This window comes from Panthera onca, chromosome D1 (genome assembly GCF_046562875.1).
Source record: "Panthera onca isolate mPanOnc1 chromosome D1, mPanOnc1 haplotype 2, whole genome shotgun sequence".
NCBI lineage: Eukaryota > Metazoa > Chordata > Mammalia > Carnivora > Felidae > Panthera > Panthera onca.
The window spans coordinates 7,334,786-7,349,452 of record NC_138348.1 but is presented as its reverse complement, the minus strand read 5'-3'; the positions used below and the strand labels follow the sequence as shown (position 1 = coordinate 7,349,452).

The following is a 14,667-nucleotide window of genomic DNA, read 5'->3' as shown; positions in this document are numbered from 1 at the left end:
CACCTGGGTGGCTCAGTCGGTTGGGTGTCCGACTTTGGCTCAGGGCATGATCTCGATGTCTGTGAGTTTGAGTCCCATGTCGGGCTCTGTGCCGACAGCCTGGAGCCCAGAGCCTGCTTCGGATTCTGTGTCTCCCTCTCTCTCTGTTCCTCCCTGGCTTGCACTCTGTCTCTCTCTCTCAAAAATAAATTAAGATTTTTAAAAAAATTAAACAATTAAAATGATAGACACCATGAATTGAGCCTGTGTGATGTCCTGGGCCCTGGGCTTGTCACTTTATACGCATTACTTCATCTGTTCTTCACTATGTCCTTGGTGGTAGGTACTATTAATATCCCCATTTTACAGGAGAGGAAAACTGAGGCCTTGTGTGTAAGTGCCTGTGGAGCAAGTGAATGAACAAGCATCACTTCTCCCAAAGGCAGTGGGAGCGGAAGGGTGTATACTGGAGTCTAGGAGAAGTCCTGAAGTCCAGACTTGGAGAGGCAACTATTCCCCTGCTGTGGGAACTGGGTGCGTCACGTGCAAAGGTTGGGGACACAGAACCACTCCCAGCATCTAGGCCCTCAGTCTGGGTGGCTGTTTCTTAGGCCAGCTTCCCTCCAGGGAGGCTGCACTCACGTCTGTGACACAGCACAGTGTCTGTGCCACAGCAGAGGAATAACTAGGACTTAGAAGGACACAAAGGTCTTTCATGCTGCCTCCTGCAACGTGCCATGAGATCCGCAGAAGACCCAACTCCAAAGATGTAGTCACTCCGCAACCTGACCCAGGCCTTGGAGTAGGAGCTGAATGAGAAAATAAATAATACAGAGTAAAGAGAGAGAGAACAGAGTAAAGAGGATGGTGTTCTCTCAGGACGGGGCCTCACAGGGGTATTCCTGGGATGAAGAGCCAGGGCACGGTTCCTCTCCACAGAGAGAAAAGGGAGAGGGTCAGGGTTTGTGGGACCCCTTGGGGACTTCTCCAAAGTAGATTAGGTAGAAACTCATCAGGCAAACTGGGTGCTGTAGGCCTCAGGGGCCCTGGGGTTGAGGCTCTCCCTTTCCCAGGGATGGTCCACCCAGAAGAAATCCCTCAGGAAAATCCCTCAATGGGGTCTCCATAGGTGTAGAAGGGATCATGGAAGATAGCCTGGGGGCTGTGCCTTTGACTGGGTCCACGGTGGAGGGCTTGGATTTGGCATTTTGTCTGATCCGTGGTAAAATGCACATAACAAATTTTACTACCTTAACCATTTCTGAGCATACAGTAGTGTTAAGGATATTCACATTGTGAACTTTATCGTCTTGCAAAACTGAAACTCTATACGCATTAAACAATACCAAAATGGGTGAATTGTACACTATGTGAGTGGTATCTTAATAATGATGATTTAAAAAATGATAATGTTGGGGCTCCTGGGTGGCTCAGTTGGTTAAGCAACAGACTTTGGCTCAGGTCATGATCTCACGGTTCGTGAGTTTGAGCCCCACATTGGGCTCTGTGCTGACAGCTCAGAGCCTGGAGCCTGCTTCGGATTCTGTGTGTGTGTGTGTGTGTGTGTGTGTGTCTGCTCCTCCCCCACTCACGCTCTGTCTCTCTCTCTCTCAAAAATGAACATTTTTTAAAAATTAAAAATAAATAAATAAATAAAAATAATGTTTACCCCATAACCTCCAGGTGACAGTGTATCTATTTTGAGACCCAATTCAAATGTCACGTCTTGTAAGAAGTCTTACCTCTTCCACCATTCAATCCCCAATATCCTCAAATGGAGCATAGTACCCTTTATATAAAGGATAAACCCTCCACAGTCATTCTGGCCTGGAGACCCTCAGAGTTCAGGGTCCTAGCCCAGGGAGCCAAGGATGGGAGGCTGGAGGTGGTGCCCTCTTGACTCAGGCTGGGAGGCCTGTGGTTCCAGCTTTTGATGACAGACTCTGTGACCTTGGGCACAGCACTTCTCTTCTCTGGGCGTGGGGGTCCTCACTTGGCTGCAGAAGGCTCCGTGGGCCTGTTGTCCCCCAGTTTTTTTCTGCAGGGATGTGGGACAAGGCTTCACTTCCTGAGCCTGGGAGGTGGGCAAGGAGGAAATTACGGGTTTCCATTTGACAGACGAGGACACCAAGGGTCAGGTGGATAAGGCCTGCTGAAGATTTCTGAGCAAGGGATTGCTGGCCAGCTCGCAAGTCATACGGCCCTGTACCCCATCTGGCTAATCCATGGGCTTTGCTTTCTGTTGCACCAGCAGGTGGGCACCCGGGCTCCCTCTGTAGCAGGGAAGATGGCTGCTAAGGTATAAGGCAGAATGAGAAGACTCTGAAAATTGCCCCAGTCCCCTCCCTGACCTCGGTGTCAATTCTTATTGCCCATTGCTGCTGCTTACATGGACCGGTTAGTTGTTCAGCCAGGCAAAACTTCTGGGTGGAGATTTCACAGTGCAGTGTAGGGCATGGAGTTCAGAGAAATAAAAGAGTGTTGGGGTCTAGGGTCCTAAGAAGGAGACCCAGGACTGCAGGCCAGGAACTTTTGGCCAGAATGCCAAACTTTTGAAATCCCACCTGTACCTTGGATACCTACAGTAAGGTGTTGAACAAGAGACCCCACTAGCACATCTTAGGGCCCAGAGGGGCTAAGGGAGGTCTGTCCAGGGAGGCCAGCTTGCCTGGGGTGGGGTGGCAGCGCCAGGCAGCACCTTCTGTTCTGATGCTTTGCCATTCCAAGGCTGGCCCTTTAAACCCCAGACCATGATGTCACCATAGACAGCAAAGGACGGGAGGGGGACTGCAGGCCTAAGGATGGACTGCATTTCCCAGCAGTCTTGAATGCACCACACCTCTCCCAGCAGGCTCTTGCTCACTGCAGATTATTAACCAGTTCAGTGCCAGTTTCCTAGTGGGTTCTCAAGTGTCCTGCCATTCTGGGGTGAGGGTGGGATTCCCATGGGGGTGAAATGCCTGGAGCACAGAGGGAGCAGGCCAAATCTTTGCTTCTGGTATAGGATCGGGCCTCTTTCCTGCCAGGGTCCCAGCATCACCCCCAGCTTCTCCATGCAGACTCCTGAGTCCTCTCTTCCTAGGTAGTCTCCCTTCTAGAACCCGGGAGCCTAGCCCCAGCTGGACGTCATCCCGCTCTGCTTAAGCTTTGACCCCAGGACCGTGCAGGGGCTCTCCCTTTGCTCCGGCAGCCCTCTTTAAGCGGTGCGGGGACTACATCTCCCAGCGGCCCCCGGGAACATCCTGACGCAGCCCCCCCTCCCCACCCCCCCCCTCCCGCAACTACCCAGCCCTCGGGGAGGTGCGGGCCGGGAGGGGGGAGGTGACTTGATGTCATCCTGAGCAGCTGGGCGGCGGGTGCCGGTGCGCCCAGAGCCGGGGCTCCCGCGGCGTCGCGCCGTGCTGGGTCGGGTCCCACGACTTGAGGAGAAGGTCCGCGCGCTGCTCGGGTCAGCCCAGAGCGTGCCAGACGTCCGCACCCCGACCAGGGGCTGAGCTGGGGGCATGCTCCGGCCCCTCCGGAGCCCAAGAGAGAACCCGGGAGCGCCGCCACCCAGCGCCAGCGCCCGGAGCGGAACCTCTGCGAAGGAGCCCTGATCGGCCGCCCCCTCCCCACCCGCAGTCCCCTGTGGTCGGGGACGGAAGTCTGGGCTTCTGAGAAGTGAGTGTCCCCGCACCGGGAGGCAGATGAGATTTGCGGGGCACGGAAGGAGGAGGTGGGGTGGGGAAGGATGCCAGGTTTTAGGAGGGAGGGGGGTGTGTGGGATTAGGGACCCCATTCTTGGGGAAGTCGCTGGTGGCCTGAATTAGTGGAGCAGAAGGGGGCCCCACGCTGTTAGGGGCCAGGGATGAGGATGGGGTTTCCCCATTCTGGGTAGGGACTGGGGAGGGATTGTTTTGGAGCCTGGGGCCTTTAGGTCTAGGAGAAGGTGGGATATGCTCCTGTGGGAATGGGCTGCACCTGTATTTAGGGTCTGGGCAAAGGTAGGAGGGAATAGAAGACTGGAGCAGCCGCACACGCGGTCTTTCTGGGAAGAACTGACAGGCTCTCTCTGTCTCTCTTGCTGATGTCTCTGCCTTGACTTCATTTTCAAAAGAACCAGGGTGGGAACTCTAACTGGACTCTTCGGGAACCCCAGGACCTGAGGCCTGAGCCATCCTCCTCTCTACTCTGCTGCCCCCCAGGACTGGGCAGTTGCCGAAGGCCCTGGGGGGGGGGGCCCAGACTGTGGTTGTGTGCCCCCCCCCGCCCCAGGATGGGCCCAAGTTAGTCAGCCTCACCTCATTCGGCATCCTCCGGGCCCAGAGGGAACCCCAGGGGCCCTGAAGGCTTGACCCACCGCCTGGCCACCATGGAGACAAAGCTGCCCCCTGCGAGCACCCCCACCAGCCCCTCTTCCCCCGGGCTGTCGCCTGTGCCCCCACCCGACAAGGTGGACGGCTTCTCCCGCCGTTCCCTCCGCAGGGCCCGGCCCCGGCGCTCCCACAGCTCCTCTCAGTTCCGCTATCAGAGCAACCAGCAAGAGCTCACTCCACTGCCCCTGCTCAAAGGTGAGCCCTGCGGCCGGCTGCCAGGGTACCCGAGTCCCAGAGCGGGCCAGCGACGCTGCGGCGGGTAGTGAGAGGCAGCTGACCACTGTGATCAGAGGGTTTAGATGGCTCCTTCTGGGCTGGGGACTCCAGCACTGGAGATGACCCCCACCCCCAGCGCTCCAGCCCTCTGCTGACGCATAGCCTGACTGGCCTGTCATCCTTGGAGGTGGGGCATCTGGAAGTGGCACCACCCTGGGGGGGCAAACCACGGCCGAGGGTGGGGCCCACAGTCTGGGTTCCAGGAGGCTACCGCCAGGGTCCTGGAGCAGGTGCTCGGCACAGCTCCCTGTGATCACCACGTAGGGTCCTCACCTCTGGGCCACGGGGCTCGACTGGCTGAGCCAGAGGGTACCCTGGAGATCCTCGGCACCCACCCTCCTTCTCATCTCTGGCTCTTAGAACAGAGTGCCACCTGTGAAAGGGTGGCATGGTTGTTTTGGGCCCCCGTGGCAAGCCCGGGCATCCAGGGTCTCTTACCTTGCTTTGAGTCAGGCCATCCTGCTCTCTGAGCCCGGGTTAGGAAGAGAAGCAGCTCCTTTATCCTGCAGGAATGGAGGGTGGGACAGGAGGCATTTGCTCTCTGCAAAGAGTGGAGGATGACACGAGCACTGGGGCTGGGGGCAGGGGGAGGCTGCTCTATGGATTAGGAAGGTTCGTCCATGCCCAGAGCTGTGGTAACCGGCGCGCAGGCTCAGCCCCCTCCCTTCTCCCCAGATGTGCCAGCCTCTGAGCTGCACGAGCTGTTGAGCCGGAAGCTGGCCCAGTGTGGGGTGATGTTTGACTTCTTGGACTGTGTGGCTGACCTGAAGGGGAAGGAGGTGAAGCGGGCAGCGCTCAATGAGCTGGTGGAGTGTGTGGGGAGCACCCGGGGGGTCCTCATTGAGCCTGTCTACCCTGACATCATCCGCATGGTAAGCACCTGCCTGGCTCCCGGCCTCTGGGGGAGGGCTTGGGGGACATGGAACCCTACTGACCTGCCTGTGCTCCCCTTTTTCTGCAAAGGATAACCCCATGCTCTTTGGCTTAGCTTCGGGGCCTACATCTTCCTCCCCTCCTCCCCGCAGCCCTGCTGCATCTGGCCAGTGTAGGTCCCTCGGTGCCTCCTGGGCCTGTCCCACCCTGCACTTTTGCTTATGCTCTCCTGACGCCTGGCGTGGGCTCCCATCGTGTCCCTTATTGCCATGGCCTAGCTCAGGTGCAGCCTCTTCTCAGTGAAGAGAAGCGTCTCCGTGTCCAGGCTAGACACCTCCTTTTCTGCTGACTAGGATGTCCGTAGACCTTATTGCTTAACATCTTGTCATCCCCGCTGGACTCCAGTACCCGACAGAGGGCAGGGATGTGACTTGTTTATCCCTGGGTCCCCAGCCCCCAACCCAGGGCTTCCATATGTTCAGGTCATGATCGCTGAGGAGTGAATTGCTTGCCGGGGCAGGTGCTGAGGCTCGTTAGACCTTTGGATAAGGGACCCCCTGGCTTTTCTGCCTTCGAGGGCTCTTCCTAAAAGAACCCTGCCCCTGCCCTTCAGATCTCAGTGAATATCTTCCGGACCCTGCCACCCAGTGAGAACCCTGAATTTGATCCTGAAGAGGATGAGCCCAACCTTGAGCCTTCCTGGCCACATCTGCAGGTACGGGGGCTGGGGAAGGCAGGGAGCTGAGTTTCAGTAGAGGGGGGGATGGCCTCCTAGACTGGCAGAGGGCGGGTAGGGGGAGGAGGGAGGCTGTTCCTGAAGTCACCTTTTTGTCTTTCCCCTCTCTCAGCTGGTATATGAGTTTTTCCTGCGTTTCTTGGAGAGCCCAGACTTCCAACCCTCTGTGGCCAAGAGATATGTGGATCAAAAGTTTGTCCTGATGGTGAAGTGGGGAGCCCAGGCCGGGTGGTGCCATGGGACAGGGGCAGGCTCGCTGAGGGGTGTGGGGATAGGATGGGAGCAACCTGGGCTTGGCCTCTGCCCTGACCCCTGACCCTGGGTCCCCCAGCTCCTGGAGCTATTTGATAGTGAGGACCCCCGGGAGCGTGAGTACCTCAAGACCATCCTGCACCGGGTCTATGGCAAGTTCCTGGGGCTCCGGGCCTACATCCGCAAACAGTGCAGCCACATCTTCCTCCGGTGGGTGCCTGCTGCCTGCCCAGCTGAGACCTGGGGAGGGAGGGGAGCTGCAGGGGAGAAGACCGAGGCAAAGGCTCCCGTGAGGTCAGCAGGGAAAGGGTATTTATTTCCATTTTACAGATGAAAAAAATAGAGGCTGAGGGAGATGAAGTAGTTTGCAGGGACTCGGTCAGTCCCGGGAGCCTAGGAGCCTAGGATCCAAATCTTTTGATCTTTATTGTGCTGGACCATAAAGACCCAAATGAAGAGATTCTTTCTGTAAATGTGTATTGAGCAATGATGCCCACTGGGCATCAGGGGCCCCTATGGGTCTGGACAAGGGTAGGAAGGAGTTGAGATTGGCTTTGGAGCTAGGTGGCCTGTTTTGAGTTTGGTTCAAATGCTTGGGTGACTGTGGGCGAATTATTTAGGTTCTCCCATCTCTAAAATGGGAATGCTAGCTACGCTAACCCAGGGACAGTCATCACGATGAAACAAGGCAGTGCTTCCAAAGCACACAGCATATAGCTCCTTGACCAAGGCTGAAACATTTGTTCTCGTTGTTATTAGCTACAGAATAGGTGAGACCTGATCCTCGTCCTCCAGGAGTTGTAGTTCAATAATAATCCTGCTTATTAACTTTGGGGCGGGTGTCATCAAACTGCCGAGCCTCGATTTCTTTATCTGTTTAATGGATCTAATAAACCCTATCTCTCAGGATCATTTTGAGAAGTCCATAGCACAGACTAGATGCTCTTAGTGTCTGTTATTCATTGGGTTGAAAGGCATGAAGAGGGAAGGCTGCAGCCTGGGTGCCTGCTGACTGGATGGGGGGCCAGAAAATGAGAATTAGGGTCTGGGGGAGAAAGAGAAGAGTTGGAATGCTTCCTAGAAGAGAGGTTTGAGCACCAGCGGTTGGGCTGAGGAGGGTGATTCAGCTGTGGGTGTGGATCTCAGTGGGGCGTGGTTTGGGGCGTTGGGAAGGGAGCTCAGCCTCTGGGCTGGGAGACAGTTGGATCAGTGTGCAGGATGGGGTGGCAGGCAGGATGGCTGAGAAGGGGCCGGGCCTGCTCCGACCCCTCTGAGCCCTTCCGCATCCTTCTCTTTCTCTTGCAGGTTCATCTATGAACTCGAGCACTTCAATGGTGTGGCTGAGCTGCTGGAGATCTTAGGAAGGTGATTCTCTCTGGGCCTCAGCCGGAGCATCAGGATTCTGGGAGGAAAGACTGAGGCCCGGTCTTCTGAGCCCTCCTCCTCTCTTCTGCCCCCACCTCAGCATCATCAATGGCTTTGCGCTGCCCCTGAAGACCGAGCACAAGCAGTTCCTGGTCCGGGTCCTGATTCCCCTGCACTCTGTCAAGTCACTGTCTGTCTTTCACGCCCAGGTGAGGCCCAGGCCTGGCCCTGCCACAGCAGAGAGATCCTGACACAGTCAGGGCAGCCATCCGGTCATCCGGGTCAGCCCAACATTCTTCTCCGGCCACACACTAAGTCCTGAACTCACGGGATCCTCCCTCCCTTACCTTCTTTTCCTTTACTAATTCTGTTCCGTCTACCTTAGAGAATTTCCATGACGCTTTAAGGCTGATCTCAGACATCAGCTCTGTGAAGACTTCCCAGCCCTTTCCCTCCTGACCTGCCCTAGGCAGGATTAAACTCTTCTCTTGCCACGGTCCCACAGATTGTGATACAGATTTCAATTATGGAAGCTTTTGTAATATGTATAAGGACTGGTGTGCTGAATGTTCCTCCTGGGGGAACACGGTTATGTCCCTGCACACAGAGCACGGCGTCTGGCACATCATAGGCAGTCAGTCAGTAAACGTTTAGTAATGAGAGAGTAGACGCAGTAAGTGAGCAGACATCTGGCCTCCCGTCCTGGTCCCCTGCTGACCCCAGTCCTCCTTCTCTCCACCCACCCGCCTCCCCCCTCAGCTGGCATACTGTGTGGTGCAGTTCCTGGAGAAAGACGCCACCTTGACAGAGCACGTGAGTACCTCTGGGGGGCAAGGCAGGCCCCACCCCTGCGGGTCTGACTCCTCTCTGCCTCAACTCCCACAGGTGATCCGGGGGCTGCTCAAATACTGGCCAAAAACCTGTACCCAGAAGGAGGTACGAAGAAGGGCTTTGATGCCCACCAGGGGGAGGGATCTGGAGGGCGGTCAGATGCGTGTGGGGGGGAGATGGGAACTGCTGTGTCCTGTGTCCCTACCTCCAGGTGATGTTTCTGGGGGAGATGGAAGAGATTCTCGACGTCATCGAGCCTTCCCAGTTTGTGAAGATCCAGGAACCCCTCTTCAAGCAGGTGGCCCGCTGTGTGTCTAGCCCCCATTTCCAGGTATGGGGTCTGAACAGGTAAGAGTGGGAGCCAGGGTAGGGACTAGGAGGGCTGGCCAGTTGAACAAACACCGCTCCCTGCGCCCTCAGTGTCTCCCCTGGACCCTCCAGGGTCTGGTGACGGGTAGATGCTGGACTTCAGGTCAGGAGACCTAGGGTCAGGCTTCAGCTGTACTCCCGAGGGGCTGAGGGGTCACAGGCAATCACTCCGCCACCTGAATCTGACGAAGCTTCCTCATCTGTGAAGGGGACCACAGGGATCTCCTCCCCAGATGGTGATGAGGTCCGAGAACTACGTAGTGCAAACCTATTTCGTAAGCTGCAGTGTGCTCCAGAATGGCTTGCTATCCCTGCTCCGTCTTCTTAGTGGCTTTTGATTTCATCAGTCCCACTCCAGGGCACAGCCAGGCGGTTCCACTTCTCAGGCTGGCCATAACTGCTCTTTTCCTGCACGTGTGTGCAGACTGTCTCCCTCAATCTTATGAGCCTCAATCTGGTGGAAGTCAGTTCTTCTCACAGTGACTCTGGTACTTAAATTTATTAAACACCTCATTTGATGGTTACAGCAGCCCCGGGTGGGGGGAGAGAGCTATCATGAGCCCCATTTTACAGATGAGAAAACTGAGGCTGAGAGGTTAAATGCCTCGCCCTAGGTCATACGTCCCATGTGTAGCGGAGCTAGGATTCAACCCCGAGCGTTGGACTCCAAACCCAGTGTTCTTTTCTCCTCACTGCATTGCCTCCTCCAGTGGGTCAGATGAGCTGAGGCAGAGCTCCCTGGGTTTTGAGGTGGGGGTGGACACCGGGCCCCTGCACACGCAGGGAAGCCATTACCAGGCGCCCACTCTGCTACCTTGCTGCCCTGCCCCCAGGTTGCAGAGCGGGCTCTGTATTTCTGGAACAACGAGTATATCCTGAGCCTCATTGAGGACAACTGCCACACTGTGCTGCCTGCTGTGTTTGGGACCCTCTACCAAGTCTCTAAGGAACACTGGAATCAGTGAGTGCCCAGGCCTTGACCCACCCCACAGAAGCCGGTTCCAGGGTCGGCCAGTCCAGATGTGGGATGACTCCTAGCTGGAGAGGGTCAGGGATGGTAAAGGGGGCAGGGAGAGAGCAGTGCCTGTGCTGTTCACGGCTGCATGCCGTCTGGGACAGGCAGAGTCCTAGAGAGGGAGGTGGCGCCTAACTGAAGTTCTTCTCTTCGCCTCCCCCTTCGCTGGACCCTGCTAAGAACCATCGTATCTCTGATCTACAATGTGCTCAAGACATTCATGGAGATGAATGGAAAGCTGTTTGATGAGCTCACAGCCTCCTACAAGCTAGAGAAGCAGCAGTGAGTGTCGGGCTGGGCATGGGGGGAGAGGGGAAAAAGCAGGAAGGAGCTAGCTCCTCGTGGTTGGAGGGAGCCTAAGAGGACGGCCCCACACCCTATCTGATCAGATGTTTAGTGTCCCTGTGTTCCTGCCAAGTGCCGGGCCATCCACGCCCAGCCCCCCACTGCCTCCTCCAGTCGTGCTCCCACGTCCTTCCAGGTATGGAGCTTCCTCCCCTTCAGCTTCACCACCGCAGACCGGGGCCAGTTTCCCAATGCCCTCTGCCCTAAGTGGAAGGTTCCCATACAGCCCCTTTACAGTGGGGGTGGTGGTAAGGGAGGCTGGACTGTAGAGCGGCCCGGGTACGGGAGCTGCCTCACCCTCTCTCCCCAGGGAGCAGCAGAAGGCCCGGGAGCGTCAGGAGCTATGGCAAGGCCTGGAGGAGCTACGGCTACGCCGGTTACAGGGGACCCAAGGGGCCAAAGAGGCCCCCCTCCAGCGGCTTACACCCCAGGTGGCCACCAGTGGGGGTCAGAGCTAGAGATCCCCTAGAAGGGGAAGAGCTAAATTCGGAGCTCTCAGTCCCTCCATCCCCTCTCCTGCCCAGGGGCCCAGAGAGACACACACCTACCCCTGGCCTTGCCAGAGCGGGCTTGGAGGGCTCCCTGCCTGGCCCGGCATGGGCAGCTTTTGCTATGGGGAGAGGAGGAGAGATGGTGGTCCTGGCAACAGAACTCTCAGGCCTTTGTGGCAGGACTCGACCAGGAAGCTGCCATCAGGGACTGCACCTGCCCCGCAAAGCTGGGCTCCAGACCGCAGGCAGGTTCCCACCCCGGCTCCTGCCTAGAGCGAGGGCACTTAGCCCCTTGCCTGCCCTGCCTCGTGCCAGCACGAGGTCCTTCCTCACCCCACCATGGGATCCATGGTCTATTTATTCTCCCCAGCTCACCCCCAACACAGATGCTGTCCCGGGCCTGGGGCATTTTCTTTCCCTCCTCTCCCTCACCCTGTACTTCCTTGTCCCCTTTTTATTTATTGGGCAGGGGGAGGGGTGAGGGCATAGGCAGAAGAGATTCCCCGTGTCCTAGGGTGGGGGGGTGTCACAGTTACCATGGTCTGTCCCCCTTCCCCTGCCTGGGGGTAGACTTAATAAAGAGAGAAACTTGAGAATTGCTTGCTTTATTTAGGGGTAGGGACAAAGAATGGAGTGAAATGATTAGATAGGCTGGTTACGAGGCCAGGCAGAGGCAGGGGAGAGAGAGAAACTCCCCTCTTCTCAGGAGGTGACAATCACGGACTCTTAAGAGAGCTGGAGCTGTTGTCCTCAACGAGGCTCAGGATATTTGGGATATACTCCAACTCAAACCCTCTGACCAAGGGGAAGGAGGAAGGGAAGGGAGGGGCTAGTAGCGCGAGAGGCGACACATGTCACACTGGCAGGCCCTGGCCGTGAAGATCTGCAGCTCCTCCCTCCGGTCCCCCCCACACTGCAGCTGCACCTTTACCTGTGGGAGAAGGGGGTCCATGTTCCATTCGCCTTCCTTGGGCCATCTTAGATCCCCATCTCCTCTGGTCTCTCCCCGCCCCCGATGAGCCACTACCGGGCTAGGCCTTCTCACCTTCTTCAGGCCACTGATGGTACAGCACTGAGAGACAGAGGTGACGTTGTGTCGATAGCCACTGGCCACCAGCACAGAGTACCGGGAAGGGAAGGCGCTAGACTCACAGTGCCCCACACAAGCCTGTGCCACATGGGAGCCCTGGCAGGTGCCTTGGCGGTCACTTCGCACTGTCACGTTGAAGGCTAGAAGGAGACGGGCAAGTGGCAGACGGAGCCTCTGCAAAGCCTCGCCTAGCTCCTGTTGCGGGAACCTCGGGGGGGGGTCCGGTGAGGGTGCTGCCTGACCTTCGGTCCGGTCCATTAGCTGTTTGCTCCCACCCAGCTTTCTGCTCCCCGGGTTACTCACGGTGCAAGTGGCAGCCTGGGATGGCCACCTGCCGACCCCAGCCTTCGGTGACTGCCAGGACCAGCAGGCAGAGGAGCAGCATTTGGGGGGAGGCCATGGGTATCTGAAACACGGCGGGTAAAGAGCGGGCTCTAGATCAGCGTGCGGGTGGGAGGGGGGGGGCTCTTTACTGTGTGCCTCCGGGTGAACGAGCCAGGGTTGGGCCGCTCTTTCTGCTTGGGGTGAGGCAAGCCTGTGAGCGGGGCTGGCTTTTCCCGGTGTCCGTCTTTGGGCGCATGTGTGTGTCTGCCTGGGGGGTCTCCCTTGCTGGGTGGGAGTGTGAGCAGCTGTCAGCTCGCTGCAGTGATTCTCCCCTGGAATTTCTTCTACCATCGGGGCACAAACATCTGCCTCCCTCCATCTGCCCCACTCGCAGTCCCCAGGTCCTCCCCGGGCTCCTCCTGCCTCAGGAGGCTTACCGCTTCCAAGGCCCAGGAACCGAGTGGCTTGCTGAGCGGGTTCCTCAGGTCCTCTGTTGGTCTCCAGACGGTGCTGGCTCCCCGGATTTTTATTTGCCGGCTTTCTGGAGCCACGCCCTCTTGGGGATCAGCTTTCATGCCTGCCTCCCTGCCAGAGGCCTTAGAGCAAATCCCACCTGGGAGATCCAGGCTCTTCTCTGAGGTGCGGTCCTCAGAGAATGGCTTCTGCCGCTTTCTGCTGTCTGAGGTCCAGGGCTGGGGGAAGTGAGATGTGGAAAAAAGCCCACAAGCCGGTGGAATGGGTGGCTCGTCGGCAGCTGGGGAGAGAGGGCTCAAGACCGGGCCGAGCTGTGGGCTGAGGGTGCTCTTCTTTGCCGTGTGACCGTGGACAGGACATTCCCCTGTTCAGGGCCTTGCCACCCCGAACTTAAAGCTCCTAAGCTCCTCCCAGGTTATCCTTTAGCCACTGCAGAGGGACAAGGGAAATGACACCAGTAAGGGCCTCCTGAGATATGCTTGGTGGCAGAGTTGGGGGGGAACAGAGGGCTCTAAGTCCATCTTTAGAGCTTCACTTTCACTCAGGTGGATGACTTCTCATCCTGGGCGTCAGCCACAGAGTGGGGATCCCCTTAGTTCCTGGAATGACAGGGTCCTGACTCCTAGAACAGTCTGGAGCTGTCAACCCCGGTAAACCCCATTGTTTAGTCCAGCTCTGGCTCTGGTCTTACAGGTAAAGCAGCTAAGTGTTCGAGAAGGAAAGCTGCTAAAAGTCACACAGCTAGTTAACATCAGGCTAAATCTGCTATCCACACGTGGTGCTAAATTACACTTGGGGCAAGAATGTGGCAAGTTGGAAAAGCTCCCCATCAGCAGTAGCCGCAGGACATCAGGAAGAAGCCTATGGTGATTTGGCCCCTCACACCCCAGGGCCACTACTTCACTGATTTGCTCAGAAAGGCAGAGCCGGCCACACGGACTGCCATGGCCTGAAGGTGCTTGAGAGCTCACTGGATCTCCCCTTCAGTGTTCAGATGAGAAAACCAGAACCAGAGAGGAAGGTGACTTTGCCAAGGCTTCGCTGTAAGCTACTCAGGGTCAGAATGGCACTCACTTCGCTAGGTTCTGCAGTGTGCCTTCAGCAGCTTTGTAAAGCAGGCCATGTTTGGGACCACAGGGCAAAGGCCGTAACCGCAACTTGTCCTTAATCCTCCACTTCTCTCCTCGGGACCTGGGCATGTCCACAGCGTCCACCTCTTCTCCCCATCCAGGGTGAGGCAGCCGAACAAGGGGCCTGCGAGGGACCTAGGCATTCCGGCCCCAACACTGCCATTAATCATGGGAACCTTTTGGCATCTGATGGACCGTCAGCTCTGTTTAAAGACTAGAGGTGACAAGGACTCATGACCTCACAAGGTGGCCCATTCTAATACTGGACATTTATAACAGTTAGAACCCTTTGTTCTGAGCTAAACTGGGTTTCCCTAAATTCCCATCTATTTGGTCTTCTGTGGCCACACAACACAAGTCTAATCTGTCTGTCCCAGACCAGCCTTTGGGTTACATGAAGTCAGAGCTGGGGTGCCCTGGTCTTCTCCAGGGGCCCTAACCTGGGCTGCCCTGCAGTTGATCTGAGAAGCTAAACTGTTTTCCTATCAAAACCCAGAGGGGGTAGGTGAGTGGAAAGCATTTATGCACTGAGGGTGCACTTTGGGGCCAAACTGGGTGAACTGGGGACAGATGATTTCTTGGGGGGTCTGTGGGGCTCTTGAGTCTTACAAACTTCATTCCCTAGGCCCCGGCAGGGAGGCTAAAGTTTGTGGTCAGGTGCAGACCCCACCCACCCAAAGCATCCCACCAACAAGGACCAGGCAGACCCAGGGGAGGTTTCAGGCATTGCTTCCCTGTATCTTCAGGGAGAAGTTTTCTCTC

General features: G+C 56.8%; 2 protein-coding genes across 6 annotated transcripts; one reads left to right on the top strand and one right to left on the bottom strand.

Annotated features, from left to right (window-relative positions):
* The first annotated feature begins 3,258 nt into the window (after positions 1 to 3,258).
* On the top strand, positions 3,259 to 11,483 carry PPP2R5B (protein phosphatase 2 regulatory subunit B'beta). Of its 5 annotated transcripts, XM_060607159.3 has the most exons (15): positions 3,260 to 3,639; positions 4,076 to 4,529; positions 5,286 to 5,482; positions 6,097 to 6,198; positions 6,332 to 6,424; positions 6,551 to 6,681; positions 7,777 to 7,836; positions 7,937 to 8,045; positions 8,596 to 8,649; positions 8,722 to 8,772; positions 8,879 to 8,998; positions 9,870 to 9,997; positions 10,232 to 10,333; positions 10,441 to 10,532; positions 10,707 to 11,483. In XM_060607159.3, exons 2-15 carry the CDS (start codon positions 4,331 to 4,333, stop codon positions 11,366 to 11,368), a joined length of 2,100 nt encoding a protein of 699 aa, XP_060463142.1. In that variant the 5' UTR covers positions 3,260 to 3,639; positions 4,076 to 4,330; the 3' UTR covers positions 11,369 to 11,483. The 5 variants fall into 5 exon arrangements, with proteins under 5 accessions (XP_060463141.1, XP_060463142.1, XP_060463144.1 ...); XM_060607158.3 differs by having other exon boundaries at positions 3,259 to 3,639; positions 8,596 to 8,772; XM_060607161.3 differs by having other exon boundaries at positions 8,596 to 8,772; positions 10,470 to 10,532; positions 10,707 to 10,966.
* On the bottom strand, positions 11,477 to 13,297 carry GPHA2 (glycoprotein hormone subunit alpha 2). Its single transcript, XM_060607170.3, has 4 exons — positions 12,739 to 13,297; positions 12,281 to 12,383; positions 11,933 to 12,117; positions 11,477 to 11,818 (listed from the first exon to the last, which is right to left on the bottom strand). The coding sequence occupies exons 1-4, from the start codon at positions 12,874 to 12,876 to the stop codon at positions 11,717 to 11,719; spliced, it is 528 nt and encodes a 175-aa protein (XP_060463153.3). The 5' UTR covers positions 12,877 to 13,297; the 3' UTR covers positions 11,477 to 11,716.
* Positions 13,298 to 14,667: the final 1,370 nt, after the last annotated feature.